Source organism: Anopheles arabiensis, chromosome 2, assembly GCF_016920715.1.
Source record: "Anopheles arabiensis isolate DONGOLA chromosome 2, AaraD3, whole genome shotgun sequence".
Lineage (NCBI taxonomy): Eukaryota > Metazoa > Arthropoda > Insecta > Diptera > Culicidae > Anopheles > Anopheles arabiensis.
In genome coordinates this window covers 83,131,191-83,157,702 of record NC_053517.1, presented here as the reverse complement: position 1 = coordinate 83,157,702, position 26,512 = coordinate 83,131,191, and the positions used below count along the sequence as shown (strand labels likewise).

The 26,512-nt window shown below is 49.6% G+C and overlaps 1 protein-coding gene across 10 annotated transcripts; it reads right to left on the bottom strand.

The window, feature by feature from the left end:
- Nucleotides 1–240: 240 nt before the first annotated feature.
- On the bottom strand, nucleotides 241–24,843 carry LOC120900456. 10 transcript variants are annotated; one of them, XM_040307547.1, is made up of 7 exons: nucleotides 23,635–24,843; nucleotides 16,057–16,784; nucleotides 14,100–15,760; nucleotides 5,181–7,542; nucleotides 4,666–4,892; nucleotides 4,380–4,604; nucleotides 241–3,606 (listed from the first exon to the last, which is right to left on the bottom strand). In XM_040307547.1, the coding sequence occupies exons 1-7, from the start codon at nucleotides 23,672–23,674 to the stop codon at nucleotides 1,494–1,496; spliced, it is 7,356 nt and encodes a 2,451-aa protein (XP_040163481.1). In that variant the 5' UTR covers nucleotides 23,675–24,843; the 3' UTR covers nucleotides 241–1,493. The 10 variants fall into 10 exon arrangements, with proteins under 10 accessions (XP_040163481.1, XP_040163454.1, XP_040163472.1 ...); XM_040307520.1 differs by lacking the exon at nucleotides 23,635–24,843 and adding an exon at nucleotides 23,349–23,488; XM_040307538.1 differs by lacking the exon at nucleotides 23,635–24,843 and adding an exon at nucleotides 23,349–23,487 and having other exon boundaries at nucleotides 16,066–16,784.
- Nucleotides 24,844–26,512: the final 1,669 nt, after the last annotated feature.

The window sequence follows — 26,512 nt, the reverse complement described above, 5'->3', positions numbered from 1 at the left end:
TGTATGTAGGATTTTGTGCGAAAAATGAATTTCGCTGTTTGTTGTTCAGCAACGTTTGAGAAGATAATGAAAGGAGCAAACTGAAGTCAACGGATCCGATACAAATAGTCTTTCAAATGACACCAAACAGCCAACAATAATTGTGAGTATTTCAACAAACCGTTCATCTTTTCAGTATAGTTTCGGATGATAATAAGCAGCATTAAACTAAAAAAAAAACAACCACACTCATCACACCCATCCGATCGATTGATTATCAAGAATGCAACTATATATTTCTTTTCTTGTAAAATTACACGTTCACCCTTTTTCTCTCTCAAAGTGTTCGAATTTGTTCAATAACTTATCTGCTTCATTCTCCCCTTTTCCTCTCTCACTACTCGTAACAGCTAAACAGATAGATAAATGACGACAAAAAAATTAAACCAGAAAACAGAAACTTAAAACAACAAAACAGTCAACTAGTTGAAAGGAGAAGACGAAGGAGAAAACGTTACTAACGTAAAAAAAAACATCAATCTTGCTAATGATCCATAAATTCGTCGAAATTCGTTTGCTCTTTTCTCTATAATTTGCTTTAAGCTTTCGATCTCTCCAAACGCTTGAACAATGGATGTGATGGTTTCAAGAAGAACTTTCAAACATTTGTTCCCTTTTCGAAGTTTAAAACCATTGAATGAACTGGATCTTCCATTGCAGTAGTACCTATGCTATATGACTAGACACAAACTCTCGCCTGGTTCACCGAAACACAACGTTTGTTTTATGTGTTCGTTGAAACTGATGAAACTAAAACAACAGAAAAGATGAAAAGTTGGAGCAGAGAACATCAGAATGTTACCACACCGAGACAAAATAGGGCAAGGAAACAGTTCAAACGACTACCACTAGAGCGTTGAAATATAAGCAAGCAAACGGTATATTAGAAATAAAACTACTACTTCACCTACTTAGAATTTCGATGGAAGATACCACAAAAAAAATGTTGAAATAATCGTACATGATGGCACGCAGTTTACGGCTTTCTGGCTGAATAGTTTTCGATCGTTCGAACGATACAGTGACACTGATGCACTACTCTAACTCCAAACTCTAAGTAAATGGTAAACTTCTAACAAAAGTGCATGCACGTGTGCACTATGGGAGGAGCTATGACTGCGTGTGCTTCAAATGTGCTTCAACTGTAACGGTATGGGTACGTGAGTGTGTGTGTGTGTGTGTGTTCGTGCGTGTAAAAATGCAGCATTCTTGTAGTAAGTGCTTCTATGGTAGCAAAAACCTAGTAGAAAGAGCGAGCGCCTAAAATATATGCAACCCATCGAACACACCATGCCATGCGGATTGCATACTATATCAGGCTCCGCTTACTTGTGGACTACGTTAGGAGGGAGGGAGTTCGTTGTTGTGATGTGGGGAAAAGGAAAGAGATTTGTCGTTAAAAAAACACAAGTTTATCGTAAAGAAACAAGCAGACAAAGGCTCAGCAACGCGCTCTACGCACTGCTACCGTGTCCGGGCGGGCTAAAGTAGTCCCAGTGGTGATGGTGGACCGCCTTCTCGCCGCTCATGCCGAGCGCCATCAGACCGGCCACGATCACGATCAGTATGATGATGGCAATGTGCAGGTCGCGCTTGTTCTCGTCCTTGCTGCTGGCGCGCAGCATTGCCATCAGGTCGTCACCGGTTTGGCGGATGGAGGAACCGCACGCCCGCACCAGCTGGCCGCCAAGCGTCGGGATGGAGGGTTCGGGCGAGCGGGTACCGTGTCGGTGGCGGCGCTGCTCCCGCTGGAAGTCTTCCTCCGAGGTGGACTCACGCTTCGAGCGATGATGGCGGCGGCGGCGCTGCGGTGCCGACGGTGCCAGTCCGAGGTCCTCTTCCGAACCCGGAATGCCTCGCAGCAGGTAGGAGGCGGCAGCGGCCGACGCGGACAGATAGTCGGGATGGTACACGAATGGGGCTGCCATCGGGGGGAGTGGTGGTCTTATCGGAGCTTGCTCGGTGGGCAGGCTTGCAGAGGTTGGTAGAGCTGCTGCTGCGCCATCTACTACGTCCACGGAGGGAACTGCAGTTACTGGAACAGCGTTCGTTGGGTCTTCCAGGTTAACAGCACCATCCTGTTGTGGAGTCGCATCAGCAGCAGGACCGTTCGATGCCGCTTGTACTGCCGCTACGGTCGCCTTTTGCTGCTGCAGCTCAATCTCTCGCTGGCGAGCCTGTTCCGCCTCGATCGCACGCTGAATCTCGAGCTCCCGCAGCCGCTGATGTTCCAGCTCGCGGGTCCTCTGCAGCTCCATCTCGCGTATCCTTTGCTGCTCGAGATCGCGCGCCCTCTGCTGCTCGATTTCGCGCGCACGCTGCAACTCCAGCTCCCGCGCTAGATGTAGCTCTCGCTCGCGCTCCCGAGCACGCTCCAGCTCCTGCTCACGCTCCTTCAACAGCTCGCGCTCTTTCTCCCGCTGAAGCTCGCGCTCCTTCTCCTGCTGCTCCATCAACAGCTGCTGCTGTTGCTGGGCAACCAGTAGCTGCTGCTGCTGGTTCTGTTGCTGGGCGAGCAGCATCTTCTGGTGCTCCTGCTGCTGCTGAATCTGTTCCTTCAGCTGTTGCGTTTCGAGCAGCTGCTGGTTTTGCTGCTCGAGCAGCTGCCGTTGCTGCTCCTCCAACTTCTGCTCCTGCAGCCGCTTCTGCTCGTCGTGCTGGCGGCGCAAATCCTCCAGCTGCTCCTGGTGCAGCTTATGCAGCTCATCGATATGCTGCTGTTCGGTCGTGCGCAAACGCTCCACTATCTCCTCGATAACGTTCGGTGCGATTTCTACATTACGCAGCGGTTCGGGCGTCGTCGCTGACAGCCGTCCATCGACCGAAGTGCGCGACGAACGCATCGTTGGTGTGCGCAGACTGTTGCCCGCCTCTACAGGACGGATCTCATCCTCGCGCGTCAAACTGTTGGTGCTCTTGCGGAACCGTCGCTCGAACGTGTCCGTCCGGCGCGGTTCCGGTTTGCGCTCGTCCGACACGTACTTCTTGACCAGCTCCGCAATGTACTGGTCGTCGTCGAACTCCTCGAGCGGCTGCACCGTCAGCGAGGCTTCCACGATCGATTCGTGGTTCAGCGAAGGCGTCGACACCTTGCGCTCGATCAGTATGGAGGCGGGCGTTTCCGGCCGGCTGCCCGAGCGCGATGACTTCGGCCGCTCGGACAGGGCCTTTGCGTTGCCCTCGCGGAAGCGGTTCAGTGCTCCCTCCAGCTGGTCGCCGTCGTGGGCGCGGGCAGCACGCTCGGTTACGGCCGCTATTTCGGCGTCGAGGCCGAAGTCTTCCGAGACGGGGTCAGTTTGGGTGGCCGTTTCGACCTCGTCGATCGAGCTGTCGTTCGGCACCGTGAGTGGTATGATGCGTTCCGCTCCACCGTCCAGATCGTGATGGTCGCTACCGTCCGGGCGGCGTGGTTTGCGCGTGGGGCGCGGTGGTGGTGGTAGTGGGCGATCCTTCATCCGGTTCGCCACGTCACCCGAGTGTAGGGGAGGCTTCGGTCCCAGCGGTGGTGCCGGTGCGATCACGTCCTCGTACTGCGCCACGTCGTCCTTGCTAAGACTGGACGATTTCCTGAGCGAAGAACAATTAATTAGAGAGATAATAAAGAGTTAAGGGAGTTTTCTGTGGATTTTTAGGACACTTTCTCAAGGGTTTTTGGAAAAAGGTAGACCAGTTTCAGTGCCAGGATAGGTTGAGCTTATTTTACGAAAAGGGCATGAGTATAGGACTAATTCCAGGACTGTTATGGGTTTTGGATCAGCTTCAGGATCTAAGTGCCTCAAAATTAGCTCAAACACTTGTTTCAAAAACGGTATGGGTTTAGGATTGGTTTCACGAGAGATATACCATATCAAGATCAAGAGAGCACAAAGACCATACCGGTTTATTGAAATCAGTTCGATATAAGTTCATAATCATCTCCATATAGGCCCAGGATCAGGTTCAGTATACGTTCCAACACCAGTATAGGTTTTAGATCAGTTCTGCAAGGGTCGTGAACATTTCCAAAACCGGAATCGGTTAGGGATCAGTTCCAAGATCTCAGGGATCAGGATCCAAGGTTAGGATCTGATCCAGGACCAGCATGGATACAAAGACCAATTCCAGAATTGTTTTAAGTGTGAGGTCAGTTCCACGACCGATATAGGTACAGCAAACTCAAACAACACAGACAAACTCAAAGATCGGTATAGAATTAAGAGTAGTTTCAAAACTGGTATGGGATAAGGATCGGTTTCAGCACCGATATGGGTTTAAGATCAGTTTCTGGACCGATATGTTTTCAGGATCAGTTCTAGAGCCAGTATATGTTTAGGATCAGTTTATAGTTAGGCAATACTTACAGTTGCTGCTCACCGGTCAAGCTGGTGACGGACTTCCTGCGTGGTGGACGGTTCGGGTTAATCGTGCTGTAGTTGCGCTGCGGCCGGACGGGCGACACCGAGTGATTGTAGTTCGGCAGCGTATTGAACTGGCGCGGTGGTGGCGCGTCGAGCGAGCGGGTCGACTTTCGGCGCCGTATAGGTGCCGGTGGACGCGGTGGTGCTTCCTTCCGCACAGTGGCGTAGCTGGAAGAGACACTCAGCATTCAGTATCACAGCAGAACCCAACGCCACCAAAGAAACCTACCCATTCGATTCGGAAATTTCATAAGAATAGCCTTCCCTGCCGGGAATCGGTGGGCGATCGATGATGCCACCAATCAGTGACTCCGCCCCGCGGGAAACACGATCATCGTCGTCGAGAGCTTTGGAGATCTGCGAACGAGACCGGGAACGGCGCGGCGTTGGTGCTGGCAGCGTGCCGAAGCTTTCCTCGCGCGCTAGCGGCACCTCGGCCCGGTAAGCCATCGTCGTCTGCGGAGAAAGTGTGGAAGCAAAAGGAAGCAAAACCCCCAAAACCAGACAAATACACAAACACAGGCGCATGCAGTAGAATGATCGAGCAGCATGGACCGGCCCGAGGGTGAATGGTGGGGTAAATTGATGGGGAAGAAGAAAAGAAAATGGGGAGTTTGATTAGTACACAGGGTGGCTGCATTAATGGGCCCTGCCCCGTGTCCCGCCCGTTAGCCACAGGGCCCACCCTGGGCAGGACCTTGGCTTGGGACTGATGGGGGGCAAAACCCGGTGCGCATTGGTTACCGTGGGAGGTGGTGGTCCGGAGATGAAGTTATTGGAGATGGACTTCGCGGAAAATCCGCCGTTCGTGAATGAGGATGGTGGTTCTACGTCCGAGGGCGTCACATCACGGAAGCGCTTCTTGCGATGGCGGGTTGGCGGTGTCGGCGGAACGACCGTACCGGCTAGCATGGCCTGCCGTGGCAGTGAACCACCCAGCAGGGAGTCGTCCTCTTCGTCCATGTAGCGGGCGGCGGCTGATTGAAGAAGCTGTGGCTGCTCACTACCGTACTTGGTGCGCTGGCGATCGTAGAACGAAAGATCTTCCTCTTCCAGTTCCTCATCCTCCAGCCCGTAATCTTGGTCGTCCGCGTGCGGTACGGATTGGTCGGACTGCTTCTTGGATTTGCGAGTGGGACGATCTGGCGGGAAGGTGCGATAGTAATCGGCCTGCTGGTTGGAGACGTCGTCCGATTCGAAGCTCTGCTGATAGTACCGGCGCATACCCTGGTCATCCTCCTCGTCGTAGTAATCGTACCGGTCCATGTCGGCCAGTGCGTTCTTCGGGTGGCTCAGGCCCTCCTTGATCGCGGAGCTGATGTACTCGCCCATCTGGATGTTATCCTTGGAGATGCCCTTCTGGCGCAGGAAGAACTCATCGTCATCGATCTCCTCGAGTACGCCCTTGCGGCGGCGTACACTCGAGCTGCCCGACGACTGACACTCCTGGTTGGTGTACGGTGTGGAGGAGCGACGTTCCAACTCCTTCTCCGTACGCTGCTTGCTCAACTCCAGCAGGAAGCGGGCCTGTTCGCGCGCCTCCTGATCAATCGCTGCGTCCTCTTTGGCGACCAGCAGCCGTTCCTCCTCGTCCAGGAAGTCCAGATCGTTGCTGTTCATGTCGATGTTCTGGCGAATCTTCTGTCCCAGCGAGCTGGCCCAGAACTGTTTCTCCTCTTCGGAGGCTAGATCCGACTCCTGACGCTCCATCGGCGGTTTGCGCTTCAGGAACTCGTCGTGCCGAGCGGCTGACAGGAGATGAATTTCACGGTTCTCCTTATCGTACTCCTCTAGCTGCTTCTGCTCCTCCGTTACGGCCAGCTCGGGGCCCTCGAACTCCGCCCGCTCGAGCTCCTGGCGCATTCGGCGCTCCACAGACGTTTCACGCTCATCGAGCTCACTGCCCGTGTACTGCAGGAACCGGTTGCTCTCAGTATCTTCCGACTTTTCCGACGTCCAGCGCGATACCAACGACGCACCCTTCGGTGCCGACTTGGTAAACTCGAGCGGTGGTGGTGTGCCCGCACGAACTCCAGCCGCCTGTCCACCCGTCGCTGCAGGGCCGGCCGACTTTTGGCGCTTAAACTTGTCGAAAATGCGCGGGTACGTGCTGAAATCGGTGTAGTTTACCTTCGTGGTCGGTGCATCGCCCATCATCGAAGCATCCGACGGCGAGGCGGCACTGGTCGCACCGGAGGGGGACGCTTCCTTCATGGATTTACTGCGCGCCAGCTTTATCTTGGCAAAGTCCGACTTCATCTTGCTAAAGTCCGGCTTCTCGGTAAGGAACTTGGGCATCTCGGGGCGCTTGAACTTGGACATATCGGGTGCCTTCAGCTTCGGCATCTTCTTGGTAAACTCGGGCCGCTTAAAGTCGGGCTTCTGCAGCTTGGGCATGTGCATGTTCTTCAGCTTGCCAAGTTTGCTGCCCGGCTTGGTTGGGCCTGTTTCGTCCTCTGCGGCTTCTTCCATAGTAGCAGTTGTCTCCTCCTCAGCCTGCGGCTCTTGGGTAGGTTGCTGTGGCACTTCTTCGTCTTTCGGGACGGCTAGCGTAAAGTCCAGCTTTTCCAGCTCGGGCGTCGTTACAACCTCAGGGCTTGCGAGTGGTGCCGCCCCATCCTTGTCCTTCTTCAGCTTAATGTTGGACATCTTCGTCTTGAAGCGATCGGTCTGCTGCTGGAACTTCTTCTGCAGCGTTTTACCACCTTCCTGGGCGCGAGCCATCGCTTGTTTGCCGCTTTCCTGTGCCTTTGCCATCGCCTGCTTGCCGCTGTTCTGGGCCTTGGTCATGGCTGCCTTAACCTTGCTCGTCTTCTCACCCTGAGGTTCAGAAGCGACCGAAGCGGCCGCTGTCATTGCGTCGCCACCGTCCTGAGCAGTAGCGGCATCGGTTGGAAGGTTGAAGTAACGATCTTCGATCGATTTCTGCAGCTCCTCCATGCTGATCGTGTCGCCCTCGTCGTTGCCCGGTACGCGCAGGAACGAAGCGTTGGATTGTTTACGCTCCTGGCCGTCGGGCTGGCCGGATACGGCCAACAGGCCATCCTTGGTCGTGGAAGGTTTGGAGGTATCGACTGGTTCACCAATAGGCTCATACTCGTGATCACTACAAGTAGATATGAAGAAGAGAGTGTTAAGATCATTAGTAAGGTTTGGAAGCAACTGTCAAAAATCACAACAAATGCGAAGCAAACAGCAAGCACTTAGAACTATTACCAAATCGATTCCTAATGTAAACCAAGTTAGCTAGAAAATGACTGTGTACGATATGATCATTCAATTTCTCTCCAATGTCTTCCCCAAATTGCCATCGTGAAGTGAGTTGAGTTAGTGCAACAACCCTTCCTCCACAACAAGTCTCCCGCGTGTTCTCTTACCGATGGTCGTACTGATCGTATCCCGTTGGTCTCGCCGTATCACCCTTCGCCTTGTAGCGCTGCAAGAGCGTCGAGCTCTCGAGACGGCCACCGGCCTCCAAGCTACGCTGACTGATCGACCGTGGCTGCCCGGCAGCTCCTGCCGCAGCTCCCGGCGCAGTCGATGCACTCAACGGACGCGGCGTGTATTTGTCGAGCAGCGAAGGACGCATCGCTTTACGATAGTCCAAGCTGCCCTGACTTCGGTGCAGATCCCGCACGGGTTCGAACGTTCCGCTGCTGATCACCTCCTGCGATCCAGCCTTGGGGCCGTACCGCTGCTGCAGCAGCTTGGACTGACGCGGCACAGACGAGGTGGAACCGTTACGATCTAAGCTCTGGTGACTGTTGGATAGACCACGAGCTGCTGAATATCCGAGCGCTCCCTGGCTACCGTACGGTGTACCACCGGAACGTGGACGACCGAGCGAAAGGCTACGCTGTGCCTGTTGCGTCTGCTTCGACGCAGCGACACTGTAGTGATCGAGATGGCTTGCCAGATCGATCATCTCCTCCTCGGGTGCCTTCGACTCTTCCGCTACCATTCCGGCAGCACCTGCACCCTTAGCGGAAGCGGCCATTTTCTTCTTTTCGTCTTTAAGTCGCTTCTTTTCCTCCTTTTCCTTCCGCTTTTCCTCCTCCAAGCGACGCTTTTCGTCGTCCCGTGCACGCTTCTCTTCCTCGCGGTGTTTGCGCTCCTCCTCCTTCCGGCGACGCTCTTCCTCTTCGCGCTGATGACGCTCCTCTTCTCGGAGGTGTTTCTCTTCCTCCTTGTGGCGTCTATCTAGCTCCTTCCGTTGCCGCTCACCTTCCTCTCTGAGATGTTTTTCCTCCTCCTTGCGGCGCTTTTCCGCCTCGTCGTGTGCACGCTTTTCCGCTTCCTTGCGCCGCTTGTCTTCCTCCTTCTGCCGGCGCTCCTCGTCCCGTTTGCGCTTCTCTTCGGCCGCTTTGAGGCGCTTCTCTTCTGCCTCTTGCTGTTTCGACTTGCTGCCCACGCTGCTGGTGCTGCGCCGTGAGTCCACGGAAGGGATTGAAAGGTTCGTACCCTCCTGGTGGTTCTCCTGCTTCTGCTTGCGCACAAACGAAGGATGGTACGTAAAGTCCCGCTTCTTGAGCTTCCGATCGGGCGGGATCGCTTCGATGCGCTCCTCCTCGTCCAGCTCGGCGTCCGTTTTCATTGCCTGCGGAATCGTCAAGGCGGCCAGCTGCTCGAACGCGCTCGCCAGCGTATGCTTCACCGGATGATGGTGATGCTGGGCGGCCAGCTGCCTCATCTCGGCCCGATCGGTAAACTCCGACACGTCCGACAGCTCGTACGACAGGTTGCCGGTCGAGCCGCGGCCGCCGAGCTGCTGCAGGTCGGTCATACTGCGCCGGCTGCTCATGTCGCTGAGCGGCAGCTGCAGCGTCATCGTGCCCTTCGGCGACTGCGTCCACGTGCTGGTCCGTCTCGTCGGCGTCGGCGATGGTCGGGGATGGGGTTCGTGTGATGGGTCGGGATTGGAAGCGCTTCCGTAATGATCCATGCGATCGCGGGTGCTGAACAATGGCGGTGAGGGTTCTTTCGATGATGAGACGGATTGCTTGACGGATGGTGCGGCGAGTGTCTTCGTGATGGTGGGAATGGCTATACTCACGATGGTTGCCGGTGGCAGGACGGCCGCCGCCGCCGCCATCGGGTGCAGATCTTTGCGCACCGGCTTGACGGGCGGTATCGGACCGGGCTGTGCGGTGGCCACCGGAGCCGGCTGCTGCAGTTGCTCCGGTTTCGGTGGACCCAAGCTTTGTTGCTGTTGCGCAAAGCTCGCTTGCTTACCAACGTCCAGCGGTGTAGGAGTCGGTGGAATAACGCCCAACATCGGCAGTGGCAGAGCGGATGCAATATTGCCCGGCACTGGTTCTGCTACTGCCGCCACCACTGGCAGCGTTTCGGGCGTGATCGGATCCGGTTCCGATTCAGTCGACAGCATCCGCTGCGAACCACGCTGCAGCCCTCCACGGCGAGAACCGCCGCGCGAAACGCTCGACGATCGGCTGCGAATGTTCGTGTACTGGTCGAAATGGTCCGTCCCGTAGTCGGCGAACTCGCTCTGCGAACCGGCCAAACTCTGCGACATCGAACTCGGCGCCATTGGTGGACCGGACGGACTGCGCAGGTTCTGCTGGCTACTGTACCCAGCATGCCCGCGACCCGCTTCCAGCGTTTCCCGACGATCCAGTGACTTGCCGAACCGGGGCGTATACTTCGAAAGCAGTGAGGATCGTTGCACTCGCTCCGGCTCAAGACTGCCGCCACGGGCAAACTTCGCCACCGGAGTGCTCTCCCGTCCCGAGAGCCCAGTAAACTCCTGCGAGTTGTTCATCGGGTTGTACCGCTGTAAGAGCTTCGAGTTCTCCAAACTCTTCTGGCTGCTGTACCGCTGGGCGTCGCTGTGGTTCTGTGGCATATCGCTTCCCTTCTGTGAGGATGTTTCGTAATCGTGTTGCTGCTGCTGCTGATCGTCCAGCGAGTTCGGCTGATGGTAGTACCGGCGCAGCAGCTTCGACTGATCGAGACTACGTTGGCTGGTGGACTTTTTTGGTGGTTCGGCAAAGCTGCCCGACTCGGGCCTTACTGAACCGCTCGCTCCGTGGCTACCGAGAGGTCTCGGTTGGTAGCGCTGCAACAGTGACGAGTTCTGGAGGCTTCGCTGGCTCGTTGACTTCACGATGTTGGGTGGAGTGTCCATGGCGGGGCTAGTCAACGGGTCCTGCGAGCCACCCTTCGGTTGGTACCGCTGTAACAGAGATGAGCGCCGCTGTGGCCCACCACCGTTCAGTGCCTGCATGGACATGGTGTGCGGGTGCTGGTGACACTGGTTCTTAACACTTTCACACTGCTATTGGTTTCTATACACTCAGAGGCAGAGAGTTGGAACAGTTCGTTTGCTAAAAAATGTGAAGATTCGTGGACAACCCCCATTCAATAAAATATTTAGCTAAAAGGAATATTTTCTAAAGCAAAAGTGATCGCCAAGTTGAAGATCATCGAAATAGTACTCCTATATCTCAACCGCCGTGTTACATCAACATTGTAGATTTCCCACAAAAGAGTGTGAAAACACACACACACACACCGACATGGCCACCAACATCTCTCAAGGATGTGTTTCGTAGAGCCGTTTCTCAACGATCCCTTCCATTAATTCATCTACACACAGTGTGAGGTGCAGTGCACCTCCGCACAGGGTTTTCGCGGGACACACACGATTGTCCGCTATTTTCGTGCCCAGCTTGAAAATCTCTCTTCCACTCCACCCCTTTGCCCTCCTCTCTGCCCTCCTCAAACCGAACAACTTGTCAACCGGACAGGGTTTGTCGGGGACTTATTTTTGGATCGTTGCGGGCAGCTCTACGGGCCAAGCGATCTACACACGCAAAACCCCAACTACACACGGGCGCTAGAGAGCCCGTCGTCACTCTTTGTGTCACTTGTAACGTTGTCCCCGCACACGTTGACGGCCCCAGAGGGCACTTTGCTTTCTCTCCGTGTAATTTCCGTTTCACCTCTTTGTGCTTATATTGCTCAAAGTCCTTTCATTTGGCACAAACGATCGTTTGAAATTGGAAATTCATTCCACACACATACACACACTCAAACACACTGCAGATTTGGGCACTTCAGCAAACCTAAAACGAGCTATATATCAACGGACACTTGCAAAGGTATTTGGCCCCTGTCTTGTTCACACAAAAAACAGGTCACGACACTTCATTGCTCCTGCAATGCACTGTTTCGCACGATCACTTTGAATTTTTTGAGATTGATCTATTTAAGTTGAAGAACATTACCACTGAGCACTACTGGCAGACAAGTTGAACGACACAGCTTGGAAACGCAGACTCAGGTGAACTACCTTTTGCTCTTCTGACACTTGCTCTCTTTCCTCTTGGAAACGTTACGCAGCAGCAGCCGCAGTACAATTCCAACAGAATGAATCTGATCGAATGTAACTTAAAAACCCGGAACTAAAGCAACAGCAAACAATATATAAACGCACAACACGATACGAAAATAATAACGTAAAACCAGCGACAGCTCCCGGTGAGCAGTGATCGAATTTCGTTTGCAGGCAAAAGGGGGAAAAAATAAAACTAAGATGATCGGCTCAGTAGCAGCACAGTAGCGGCCCCGTCGTTGTTGTGAACGCCAACATTTTCCGTTCGACACTGGCGCAGGACCACTGTCGGTTGACGTAGTGCGAAAAATCTTTGAGCTGCCCGAAAACCGGCCATTCGTCCACCACCAATGCACCACCCCGTGCGGAGAGTCACAAAAACATAACCCGAACGGCAGCAAAAAAAAAAAAAAAAAAGATCACCATCCCTTGGTTACTTTACCACCATACACCCCCAAGCTGCCGCCGGTCGTCGGGCCGGTTGTTTGCGGATCGTGATCGAACGTGCACAGAGTGCGCCCGCGCGCTATATTTAAGATGTGTCGTGCCAAAACCGAAAGTGCCTAGAGCACTCCCTTACGCTCTCTCACTTGTTTCTCTCTCTCTCTCTCTCTCTCTCTTTCTCTCTTTCTCTCACTATCTCTCTTTCTCTCTCCTGTGTTGCTCGTCGGGGCGGCATCGTTTGTTTGAAAAGTTGTAAATGTGTGCCGCACGCATTTGTTGTGAGTGATCGTGGAGGCGACTATGGAAGCGAATGTGGGAGAGCATTTGTTATGAAAATGATGTTTTCTTTTTTACAATAAATTGGATTCAAACGAAGGAAGTGGTCGTTTATCATGAAAATCGTTTACCAAACAGAGCCAACACTGTCCCTATTTATCTTTCGTAAAACATTGGACGGTTGTTTGATATAGGATAGAAAATATCTTGTGAGTGGTGCCGAATACTGTTGATGTTTACACACATGCGAGAATTTCCGGTCTAGATGGGATACGAATCATGACCTGTTTTGTGTATGATCAAACGCTTAGCGTGACACCAAGTAGCAGCTTCTAGAAATGTATTGCAGGATGACGTATACATTCTACGCATCCAACAGAACGAAGACAGCAAACAGTTTGCGATGTATAAAATTCAATATACAGGATTTATTTAAAAAAAACAAAAGAAACAGCAAACAAATTTCTGACAGGTGTACAAGCAACAAATGTCAATAAATAAAGAGACGTACATACATTATTTGCGGAAACCCCTCATGGACCTTGGATCGGTTATTCTACCTTCAGAACGTTCAACAACCCCTTTATTACCGTTATAAAGCAAGCAACAAGCTAGAAAAAGACCATTATGTTCATCACACTCCTCTGTAGCTTGTACAGTCCCGTCCAAACACACATCCAAAGACCATTTAATAGTGATCTGATGTACACGTTCCTGCCACTATTGCAGTTGCCATCAATCTTTTACCGTCTCATGTCACAGTCTCACCCATTCCCAGTACGTCGCAAACCTTCCATGCCTTCCACTGCATTGCACTTTGCACACATCCAAAAGGGATCTTAGTGGATGTTAGTGTTGGCACCTTGTCAAAACTTTACGGTTGACTCATCCGTTTTGCATCCTACCTGTGTCCCAACCGGTGAACTCATTCCTTAACGGTAAAGTGTCAACGATCCGTCAAACGTTGAGTTCCGTGCCGTTGTGTCTCATTCATAATTGCAAACACGAGAACCGTTGTGAAAGGCGCACCCACAGACCTATCCTGATGCGAGTACTTCAAACACTCGAGTTACTCAGGTGAATAAAACGAAAAAAAAAAACGAAAAGCGGGGTGTACAACATGCTTCCGCGCCCCGAGTGCCAATAGCGGCTTTGCAACAGTTCGCTCAACCACGAAAATAGCACATCAAGTTTCGGCTTTGGCTGCAGAGCACTCTTAGCCTATTATTAGCGAAGGATGGATGGCGTACTGTTTCGTTCCTTTCTTTTATCGTAACACGGTCCCGTCCTGGTCTGTGAACTAGACGGCGGGGAGGCTTTGGGTGATGTGTTGACGCAATCATGGTTTTGTTGCAAATTCATTAGAATTTCCCTTTCCCCGATTAGGGTCGTTTAGTAAGGTACTGTCGCGGTACACAAGATATAGACTATACTTGACACAATTACTAATAAGACGCTAACAAATCTGCACCGATCTACTACTTGATCTTGAAAACTTACACACTAATACGCTACACAAAGATCACCCCTTCCTTCTACAGCACCCCGATCGCAAGCAAAAGCGCAAACGAAAGCATCTCTTTACGTACCTCATTTTTGACCAACGAGTGTCAACCTTTGGCTGGTCCGTTTCCGCCACCGATACTGCGACCGATTCCGGTTCCGCTACCGGTTCCACTGCTGGAGCTGCCGGACTTTCGGCCTGCTTCGGTGACTCGCTCTCCTGCGCTGTCTTTTCCGCCTCCATCAGCAGATGTTCCTCGGCTGGCGTCAGCTCCAGCTCCTTGCTGCACTCCTCCACCGGGGGCAGCTCCGAGTCCTTGAGCGAGTCTTGCTTCTTGCACGGTGAGGCGCCACCATCGATGCTGCCCGTATCGCTTTCCTCGGCCAGCGTGCTGAGATGGGTGCGACGTGCCTCCTCATCGGAGGACGTCGAATCAATGGAAGATATCGGAGCCAACAGCCCTTTGCTCGCCAGCTTGATCGGTTCCTTCCCTTCATCCTCGGACGATTGCTGCAATATCTCGTCCAGATGCTTGCGCCGACCGAACGTTAGCATGTCGTCGGCAAACTTCTCGTCCTGGAGCTGGAGCGATATCTTGATCTTGTCGTTACCCAACATTTCTCCCAGGATCGGGTCCAACCCTTCCTTAATGTGCTCCTGACGTTTCAGCTTAGGATCTGTGACCGGTTCCGGAGATGCAGCTTCCGCCACCGGTTCCTTCTTTGGCTGTGGCTCAAAGTCGTCTATATCTTCGTAGTGGTGGTCCTTCTTCTTGCGAGGTGCTTTCAGCGGTGGTTTAGCTTTCACCGGCACTATCGGTGACTCGGGAACCTCAACCGGCGCTGACACCACACTAGCGATTGTTTCCGTTTTTGGTGGCTCAATAATTTCGTACCGATCATCCTCAACCGCGGCAGTGTCATCCACCGGCGGTGCCGACACTTCCACCTCCATAACGGGCTCTTCCACCTGCTGCGGCCTTAGTTCCTCGTCCTTCGGCAGCTCAATGATCTCATCCGGTACGACTACCGTACTCTTGGACGCTTCCGTTTCTACCGTAACCTTCACGATCGTCTCTTCATCCACCACCACCGCTGCCGCAATCGCTTCGTCGCTCGGCTGGCGGACAACGTACGCTGGAATTTCTCGATTGTTCAGCCGGGGCGATTCGCGCAGATTCAAGATCTTCTGGTCGGGCATGCCGCGCGGTTCCGATGCTGCCTTCTTGCGGCGCAGCGTGTTCATCTGCACCCGGGCCCGATCCAGCCCCCGATCGGCCATCGATTTTGCCCGCTCGAGCGACCGGCTGACGAAGGTGCGCGTCTTCTTGCCCTGTCGGGTGAGGCTGTTGCTGAAGCTGCGTATCGCCGGATGCTCATCCAGGAAGTGTTTGATCTCCTGCTTTACCGAGTGGCGACCGCTCGGGGATTCCGGTTCGTGGGATGCCGCCCGCTTTCTGCTGCGCCGCGGTGACTGTGGCTTTGGTTCACCGGAGCTAGTGGCCGCTTCCGACATCTCAGGCTCTTCACAGTGTCCATTCGAGGTGGTCGCCACTTCGATGTCCATGGAGCGTTCCCCATTCTGGACCTTAGCCTTCTTTTCTGCGAGTGTTTCTTCCTCGTCTACTTCTGTTTCACCATCAACCTTTCGTCGACGGTTCGATGCGGGTGATTCGGTGGGTGGTTGCTGTGCTTCCGCACCCTCCACCGGTTCTCCTTTGTACAGGTGTGTCCATGGATAGCCTCCCTGTTACAAGTGTCAAATAAGATGTTTAACGAAAAAAAACGGCAAAGAATTAGTATTTCTTCAACATTGGAAGCATCGCAGCGCACATTGACACAAGCATCTCTGGTCGAAAATTGTATGCCGGGTTAGTGTAAGCGAGGGCGCATGAGTAACATTAACGTCCAATTGATCTCCTCTTTTTATGGTTCAAGCACTTCTACACTACAACGAATAAGGAAGCCGATTGAGTATTGTTTGTTTCGATGATCTGCCCAAAACACTAAAGCACAGACACACAAAATTGGCCGATACCTTACATCGCTTACCTGTTCCTTGGACTTCTTAATCTCCTCCCAGAGGTACGTCTGCGGTGGCACCATCGGCTTATCGCCATGCTCCTTCAACTCCCCTTCAGAATCCTTCTCACCGGGTGACGTCACGCTCGCAGGCGACGCTTCAGCGGAAGGTTCCTTCGCTGGCTCTGGTACTTCTGCGATAAGCTCTTCCTGCTTGTTCTCCACTTTCTGCTCAGATTCTTCCGCGTTAAGCGCTTCCTTCTTATCCTCCTCTTTGGGTTCTGACTTTACCGCTTTCTCAGTGGGCGAGTTACTAACGATCGTTTCAACCGCTTGGACACTCTTTTTCTCTTCTTCTGGAAGGCTTGGTTCAGTAAGTTCTTTAACATCCAGCTTCTCTACTGGCGTCGGTGATGGAACTGTTTTCAACTTTTCTTCCGCAGATTTTTCCTCTTCCTCCTCTTCTTCCTCCTCTTCTTCTTCAACCTCCTCTTCAACTTCTTCCTCTACTTCTTCCTCCTCCTCCTGCTCCTCTTCCTCTTCGTCCTGCGAGAGCTTCTTCTGCACCGGGATGTTCTTTTCCTTCAGCGCGCCCTCCAAATTGCCGGCGAACGAGTTGCGATCGCTCGTCGACTTGTCGGACGCGGCCGCAGCAACGGCCACCGATACGGCGGTCAGCTCGGCTACGATCCCCGTCCGCTGCTCCTCCAGTACGGTCGATTCCGGCTCGCCAGGGCTGCGCAGAGACACTGTTCGGCGGGCGGTAAAAAAAAGGTAAACAAAAGTAGAATAGCATCATTAGTATTCGCTCGGGTACGCTAATTGATTGCGAGATGAGTAGAGGTGTCGAAACGTGGTTAACACTTTTATTCTCAATGCTGTCGAATTTATTGCACGGTATGTGTGGTGTGATGCAAATGAGTGTTAGTGGGTGCAATTGCACACTGCAAGTAGCGCGAAAATGGATTCGGTGTCGAAAGTGAAACTAGCTTCGAGTAATAATTCAATCTTTTGACGAGCTGTTGCTATATTGCAGTGAGAAGATGTTGCCATTTTACGTTCGTTTACACGGTACTCTCGTAGCCAAAACCCCCCCCCATTCGTAAGCATCCCGTTTTAACTGCCCCGCATTGCACTCTCACGACCCAGTAAGTGCTAATTCCATTAACATTGAGCACTGGTGTGATGGGTTTTTTGAGCGCGCAATAAACGTGCACAAACTACTCGCAGAGCCGGCGATGATGATGGATGGGAGGTGGGTGAAAATGTAGCACCGCACAGGGCGCACACACAGAAAACGGAACCATTTCTTCAATCCCTCACATTAGGCTGTACTGCTCGAACACCCTGCCAACTCTGCAGTAAACAACACACATTTGGCACACATTTGCACAACACCGGCACTGCCATTTTTATGTACATTTTCTAAACGCATGGAATATCCGTAGCTTTATCGTGTTTGGACTCATTGCCGATGCCTATGGGAAAGGAAAATTGCACAGCAAAAGGGCTAGCGTCTGATGCAGCTCTCCGACCAACTGGCAGAGAGCCGTGTGTCTGAAACTCCATCGCAAAACTCCATTCCCGTACGTGTGGGAGCATCGTCTCGTCAACGTAAACAGAGCAAATGTCTCTCCAAGGCAAAACTGCAACCAGACCGCGCGATTGTGCATCCTGTTCCGGCACGGTTGTGTGTTATTGTGAGGCCCAGTGAGGCGGTGTGCGCATGATCGTCGAAAGCATTACCGTAGTTTGCCATTACGCCGAAGAACAGAACGATCATTTCATCTCCGATTTGGTACCCGAGCGGGTACCGTTCTTGAAAGACGGGACAATCAAGAGAGACACGTGCGTATTTCCTTAACGAACATGTAAACTTTCTCACTCAGTGCACGTGCGATGCAGGGGTACTCTGCCACTTTCACAATCTCCTCCACACAATCCCGTATTTGTTGCACTAGAAGCTTCTTTAAACAACGATAGCAGCATCAACAAATGCTTCACTATTTAACGATTATATCACTCTATGCGATGCTCCTCGTTCAGCGTTACCATTCACCACTGAGAGCAGCAGCACCAAGCGTTCAGGCGTGTGGCGTGTTTGCCGTAATGCGGGGCGGCTCAATATTTACATAATGATAAATTCTGCCGGCACGGGAGAGTGAGATTCGCGCTGTAATTGTGGGTGTTTCACGTGAGAGCTAACAAATACACGCACACACACACACATTAGACACTAAACGGTTGATATTTTTGGACAGATTGGTGGGTCTGTTCGAAGATGCTTGGCTAGTGTGTAGCAAGCGTTTAACAATCCCTCCGTTTGGCGCTTCCACGCAACATCATTGCCTACGGGCAGTGAGGGTGAAGCTGTGTCACAAGGGAAGGTGGTGGTTGGGAAATGTTCGGTTCTGTTAATTGCACATCCTGTCCGTAAACGGGGTGACGCACACCGTTCTCGATGGCGTTCGGATTGTGTTGGAAAGCATCGCGGTTATGTTTCGGTGCCTCCCAGCCAAATGGCGTCAAATGGTTTGAATTTTCGCAAAATACGCAAAACACACACTGCACTCGGCTACGTTGCCGATGGAACGGCACTTGCCGATCGACTGATCGGCCGGCTCGTTTGCCAGAAACGTCTCCGGCTTCCGGGAAAACGTAAATGGGGGGCGCAATCGGAAACGGGACATGAGGTGTGTGACGTCGGGCGGGGATGTACGTTACGTAACGCACACTGCTTCAAAGGAAAGGCGCCACGAGGGCGGAAGGTCATGGACAGCCGTAGGGTTAGGGCGCCGAATCGCACTAAACAGCCACCGCTTCCGCGTGATCGATCGCGGTTGGTTGTCCTTGGCGCGCATCCCAGTGCAGGAGCGGTTGGAAAACGCGACCCGCTGAGACAATCAACGGCTCAACGAGCACGACACTGAGTAACGCGCAAGTGAGTTTGGTTATTTTTAACACCGCGCTATGAGACAGATTTTACAACTCTATACCTACTTTCGGTCGCATTTCGAGTTGTGACTGGCACTGAACTAAAGACTGGTCGTTATTTTACGACGGTAATGGATCGTAATGATTGTAATTATAACTGTACGCATTTTCACCAAGCTTTCCTTCGGGATGTTAGGCTGCTTTCTACTGAACTTCTGGGCGAAAGTACGCACATGTACTGAAGAGTTTGCGCTGCACGAGCAAGTACACCGTGGAGGATCTGTTGTTTCTGCTTTTTCATGCAGAACAACTTCCGATTGTAGCGAACCGATCGACTGTGACGCCCGTTCTATCATAGGAAAACGATAATCTTGCATCAATCTTGAAGGGTTTGGTACATGATGGTTGGGTTGGAATGGTTTTGCCATGCCTGTTTGAACGGATCTTCCCTTCCCCTTTATGGATTGTTTATAGAACGCGTCGATCGTTTATTAGCCTGTCGATGCTGTCAACCGGCAATAACCGATTCGTTCATTATGAAATATCGGATGTTGATACGGGCTTGGCACGTTTTTGCTGTTTGTTTATGGGTTTGGATCTGGTTCAGATGATTTCTTCTTCTTCTTCAATGGATCTGAGTTTGAGATGTTGCAATTTGTCTCATCGAATTGTGAAACGATTAGAGATAATTTAGTGTAAATTATTATTAATGGTACGGATTTGTAAGTGCCCTGCTGTCACTAGTTAGTAATTGCATTTTTACATAAATGCAACAAACATTTAAAAAAACTAAAGTTGAAAGAATAGTTCACATGGATGCTTCAAAGTATTAAAAGATATAACAGGTACATGGACGAAGCAAAGAATAAATACCTTTTAAGTCGAAGCAAGTGACAAAGTTGTTTATTAAAGTTAAACGTTACATTTTGAAAGACAAGTTTTTGAAACAAACAAATTATGAGGAATCAACCAAAAAAGTCTTAAAAAATAAGAGGTTTATGCGAAAACCACTCCACATACCACCACATACCACTTACAAAAAAGCTCTAACAATTACAAAACAAACTACAACACAAGTAAAAACGCGCTATAGGACAGCTCAGGCAACATATCAACATGGAATCAATGACAGCCAAAAACGACAAATTTCTTCTGTTCATAACTGTTGAAGTTTGCGCTTTTCTTTTGAGTCATAAAAGCTTATAAGTAGTAAACCTATCCTTCTTAAAATGTTTGATCAATTTAAAAAAAAATGACAATTTAAAACGTATTTCCTTACTGTAAAAAAAACTGTAAGATACATTGTCTAATAAATACTAAATACTAAACACTAAATTTAGAAAATCGATTGAGCTGCGTGTTCCCTTATTGCTTCGAGTTACGGACTTCTTCTTATATTTGACATTAGTCAATCCTTACTACGGCGACACGGTCCATTCTAGGCTGGAATCCATGACGGGCATGTTATTGAGTCGTACGAGTAGTCGACTGTTCTATGGGACCACCCCGAGTTACGGACACTTAACGCATTTCTGGCATTTAATACTAGATCAAATTAATCGGTGTAACGTCTGTTTAACTCGCTTTACTAGAGCAATCTTTCTACAAAAGAGAATTGAGAAAAAATAAAATTGCAACGATATTTTGATTCATATTCCTGGTCGTTTCGAGCTATTGTTTCAAATTAGGGATGTTATGATTCGAATTCCGGACAGCATCAAAATTTTATCTATAATGTTCAAATTCACACTCACATTACATCTTTTTAGTTTATAACTTATTTTAAGTTCCAAAACTCAATTTTGAGTGAAGGAGTTCTTTAAGCCCGATAGAACAAAGGTCTTAAAAAGACAGGGTTTGATTGCTGTTTTTCGCTTGTACTAGTAGATGCATAGAACCGAAGAACTGCTAAGCGAATTGACGGTCTTTCCCGTACGGCCATCAATGCATACGTCACATACATCTTCAAATATCGTTATTATTATGAATGTCTAATATATTCAGACACATTTTTCATTGTTCCTAGTACATCATGGCAATCATGTAAAATTAAAAAGTGGTATAGCCAGGTACTGCATATTTAATTTAAAAAAAAAAAACAGGGGGAATGTCCTGGAATTTGACGCTGTCCGTAATTTGGATCATAACGGTAACTTTGTCATATGCTGGACGACTCATGCAGTATTTGTTGGCTGTCCACAAGTAAAGAGAGGGTGTAGTAGGTCTATGTTGAGGTGTGCAAGATAACGTGCAGGCGTTCACCATTGAGGCCAGAATAACGGATTTGTACAGGAAGGCGCGAGACTGTGAGTAGTTTCGGGCACTCCTACAGCAAAGCTGCGAAGCGTTTGCAGCGTGGAGTAAGTGAGTAAGTAAATAAGTAAGTATAGCTTTAACCATTTAGAATTGATAGAAATCACTACACAAGAAATCTTGTTTTGCGCATTTAGTAAGATGCATATTTCCATCTGATTAGAACCAAAAACGCTAATAAACCAGGAAAAATGAACATGAAGAACAACACGCGTTGTTGTTACTTTGATAACTACGTTGTACTCAGTTTGTCAACTTCTATTACTACTTCTGCAAAACTTTTTAGCATATTTGGCTTTTGTTTGATTCTTGCAAACGATGCTGCTTTGCAACAGACATAAAAATCCATGCGTTTTTCTCTATACGTCAGCGCAATTTCACAATGGGGATCTCCCAATAATATATAGCCCCATATCAAAATACACATTCCCGACCTGCCGAGGTCAAGGTCAATGCAAGTGTGCAACCCATCTAGACAGACGGTAGTAGCGCATTTTATGTGCAGATGCTCCGGGTCACCCCTAAACCTTACGCGAGCTGCACGATAAATCAGTCCACCGAAACACGTACTGACGCATCTCGGTCACCGGGCGAATCCCGAGTTCCCTTCATTCATACCACCGATGCCACCGATGAAGATGACACCGATGCTGCTGTCCCTATGCCTATGTATTAGCGTCTGCTTGAAGATGGATGGTACACTTTTCATGGCCCTTCCGAGCGGATCGATTCGACCAGATGTTGATGTTTCGGGGAGTTTATTTTGATGAGCTTTAGTGCGACCTCGTAAAAAAAGATGTTTTTTTTTTCTCGCTCGTTTCTTAACAGCCCGTGTGTATGATGGCCTGTAACGGACGTCAGAGGATGCACAGCCATTATTTATTGACAGTGAGCACAACGTTCTGGTGTGCGAGTGTATGGCAGATGATGTTTTAGACCGATTTCTGTGCCCGATTTCTCGCATTTAGCTGTAGCGCTGTGGTTGGATATTTTAAACAAACTATTTAAATGTAAAATGCGTGATGTACGGGAAAAAAACGAGGTCAATGAGTTGATTCGAATTAAAAGATTCGAAACTATTTGCGCGCAACGATCCCGTTTCCCGTGCGCAATGTTCTAAACTATGAGGTTCGAAAGTCGATAAATTCCTACTTTGCCTAGTTGTAGTGTACAGGCTACAGTAAATTCTGCCAGTGGCAGTTTCCAAATTTTTAATTGTCGCTACCCGGTCTACGGGCGGGTACGGTTCGACTGTAAAGGAAAGCTATATTTAGAAGGAATGTCCCTGATCACCGTGTCGGTTCTGGTTGGGACTCGAGGCCAACACGTTAGATCTGATTGCCTCGTGTTATTCTTTTTTCGTTGTTGCTGCTGCTGCTGCTATGGCTGTTTTTTTTTCGCTTCATTCGCCGCAACTCAACTGCAGTGATTTGTGTACCACACGCACCAGTAAATCTTGATCGCCCCAAGCGACACATAAACCCTCAACGCGGGTGCACTTTTTCGACTGGATTGCATTCCACCGCCTGTAGGTGGTAAGGGACAGCCAAATTTAAAAACTCTTTGGAATCGGTCAACTTAGTAAAGAGATCCCCACAGTGAGTGTCGTTTCATGGCCTCGACTTCACTCGATCAAACTCGATCATCCGCTCGGAGGTTCGGGGCAGCTTTGAGGTTCAACCGGTTTGGCTGGTGCCGCCAGCTAACCTCACTTCACGATGAGATCGCCCACCGGGTTAGGCCGGGATAAATATAGCCTACGGTCGGTTGTGTAATGGCCGCAAGGATGACACCGGTTTGTGTGAGTGGACTGAAGCAAGAAGAAATGCACGAAACTTAGACAGTGCCCTGAGTGCCCCACAGGGTGCTCTTGATGAGTATGTTTGTGTGTGTGTGTGTCTGATCGGGGGAGTACTTCTTTAGTTGCACCTACACACAGAGAGACCTCCGTGCTTAGTAGTCGTCCGCAGTTGGGACAGTGGTCGATCGTATTTAATAATGCACGTTGGTCGGGGATGCCAAATGCTCGATGGAAGAACGGCAGGGTCGATTCCATATTTACCCACCGACAACAGGTGCGACATACAGCAGTAACTGGGCCAAGGAACGCGATGGAGCCATATCCAAGAGTGGTTGTGCGAGTGTGGTGATCACGCTTTGGGAAGGTTGGGGATCAGTGGGAGCTGTTGGAGGTACTATTTAAGGTCACTAGGACATGCGGGACAAGCTTGAAGAGGAGTCTTCTTGTAGAGGTGGATCGCGGGATAGAAAAGCAGGAATATTAATGGGTCGACTTGTAAAAGCAGAAACGTTGAGAATTGGAAATTCGTTCATCCCTCGTCAGTTTCTTACCTTCTGCGGAGTCCGGTACCGTTTTGCTGTCGCTCTCCATGTTTATTTACTATTCATAAATTTCGCACTACAAATACACATGTACACTCACAGTCCCATCGGTGCACGATTCTGGTTATTCCTAAATTAACTTCACTTTCTTGGTTTGTTGCTGTTGCTGCTGCCGCTGCCTCACATTGATGTCACTGCAATTTACAGCTTCACGCGCGTTACACGTTCGAAAGTGTGTCGTCAGTGTGTGTTTTGTTGGCTTGGGAGGTTTTTGCCGTGCTGTCGCTGAACTTCCGATTTGCTTGCTCTATTTAATAAATAGGTATAAAAATGTATTTTTCTTTCTCGCCCAACATTCTCGCCTGCAAGCTACAGAGAGATACAGGGGTTTTTCTGCTTTTTGCAGCACTGTCGTATCGGTGTACTTATTTATAGCGTAAACTCACTAGCTGACGCATCGGCTCAGCGGTTCCTTTTTTTCGAGTTTGTTTTCCCTCGAGTTTCAATTCGAAGGAGCTTAGGGGACGGAAAAATACGGTAACCCAGTGCGAGCGCTGTTGGGTGGTTGCAGGATTCTCTGCTGTGTTGCAGAAAGCGTCACTACGAAGTCAGCAATTCTTGTCGATGAAGAATTCCTTCGTGAACACCGTTCGATTGATACCAGACATACACAAGCACACGCACACATACACAGAAGATCCTGGTGGGAGATCTGGGGCGAGGAAGTATTCTATAGGATCACCAGTCCCATACCTCGAGCTGTTGACCGTCGCGATCTAACAACGGACTGGCAAACTGGTGGGTGCACCAACTGCTCTTGCTCTCACGCTCTGTATCGCGTCTTCGTGCGTACCGTGCGTGAGCACCTGCTACAACCCACACGATTGAAACGATGTGAAAGTACACTAAGAACCGCACTACAGAGCACCAGAGATGAAATTGGGGAAAAAATAGTCAATGCTCGCTAGATAGATCCTCGCTTCAATAACTTTAGATGGATGAAGCTAGAAACTCACAACACAAAACACACACAAAACGATGACTCTAAAATGAAAACAGAGATACCCTGCGGTGTGGAAAACAAAATAGGGGAAAACAACTGAAAAGCGCGATCGCGAACCGCCCGACCGGACGAGAGATGTAAATCTTTACGCCAGAAGAAACGGAGTGCAGATCTCGTTAGATCATCGCGTAACCGACACCGGAGGAGAATGGGTTTTCCTTCTAGCGCTGGGTTGAGCGAGGGTGCAATACAGTACAAGGGTGTATGTTTTCTCATTTCGGAGCACCGGTCGCCAGCGATCGATATCACGAACGCGAATTCTAGCCCATTTTCTCTCGCTCGCTCGCTCTCTTTCTCTCTATGTCATTTGGGAAAGCTCTCACGATCGTTACTTTCTCTTAATGATCGAGACGTGTGATTGAGAACATTCATGTGCGCGGAATACTTTTGCAATATAATTCGTAAATAAATAGTAATTGGAAAAATAATGTTACTTACAAGATAGGTACGGATACTGAATATATGATGTGAAATTTTTTCAAATCTTATGGAGACTAAGCTCATCCACATGCATCAATAATGTCAGATATTGTGTAACAAATTAGATGCTGCAAATTCAGAATCATTTAGTTGACACAAATACAAACCGGTGGACATCTTTACACTACTTACTAGGAGAAAATGTCAAATCATAAATATGATATGTATTGTTTATAATATCTTGAAATATATAGTCGTTAAATGGTAGTCCAGGCGCTTCAAATCCCTCTAAAGACTCTTAAGAGGGTTCCAAACGACTCAAGCTCTCGGTCTAAAAGGAATCATTTAGCAAACTATAAACGACTGTAGCATTTTAAAAACAGAAGAAATAAGCTGGTAGCGTTATCTATTGGTGGATAGCAAAAGTGCTGCTTTTATTGCTTTGAAAGCTGTCAACTTATCTCTTTATTGTTGTATGGTCTTTATTGTTGTATTGCAATAACTAAAACAACGATGCGATGTCCTAGTTCTAGCGATGTATTACAGTGGAACGCCGTTTATTCGGGGATATTGGGACTCGACGCACAGGTACTCAGATAATATGGTTGAACTGTTTGTTCATGTTTGTTCAAGAAAAATATTTGAAATTTGCCAGGAATTTTATATACGGATATACGGACATCGATGGTATTGAAACCTTTAAGTCTGACCAATTAGGGCGATGTTAGTGATGTTGTGTAGAATTATTTCCCTCCAATTATTTTAGGAGGCGTTTGAGTTTAATCTGTGGCGCTTGTGAAGTATCACGGGAAGCTCATCATGAGTTCAAATATCGCATGTATCAATCCTCCTATGCCTAAGACTGACTATCCTTCTATCACTACGCTAATAAATCACAGCTCCCGAGTTTATTGCGCATTACCAAAACGCTCATTCCAAAATTCGAAAACTCATACAACGGTGCAATTAAACAATCAACGCCATATTTTGTCAAGCACTGTTTGCGCGCACCGAGTGACAGATCTTTTTCACCGGGCGATACAGCTGTCAGGCTGATGTTATGATTTTACAACACAACCAGTGTGGCCAGATTATTTTGGCGGTTTTCGGTAGGCGCATCAAAATTTTATCGGTAGTTTCGGTAGGTTAAAACTCAAAACTTAACTGAGTTAAAAAAAGTAAAAGCGAAAGAAGTGTGAAGTGGGATGGGTATGGGGGACCTAATGCGCAAAATGAAACTTCCATCTCACGAGAATATGCATCCTTTATCTAAGATATAGATTAGATTTGGGTCAGCGGTTACACAAATGAAGGTCTTTCTGAAGTGTCGATGTGAAAAATGTACTGGGAATTCTAAGCCAAAGAAGAACTAAGATGCACATTTTTTTCTCGGTGGTGGCAACC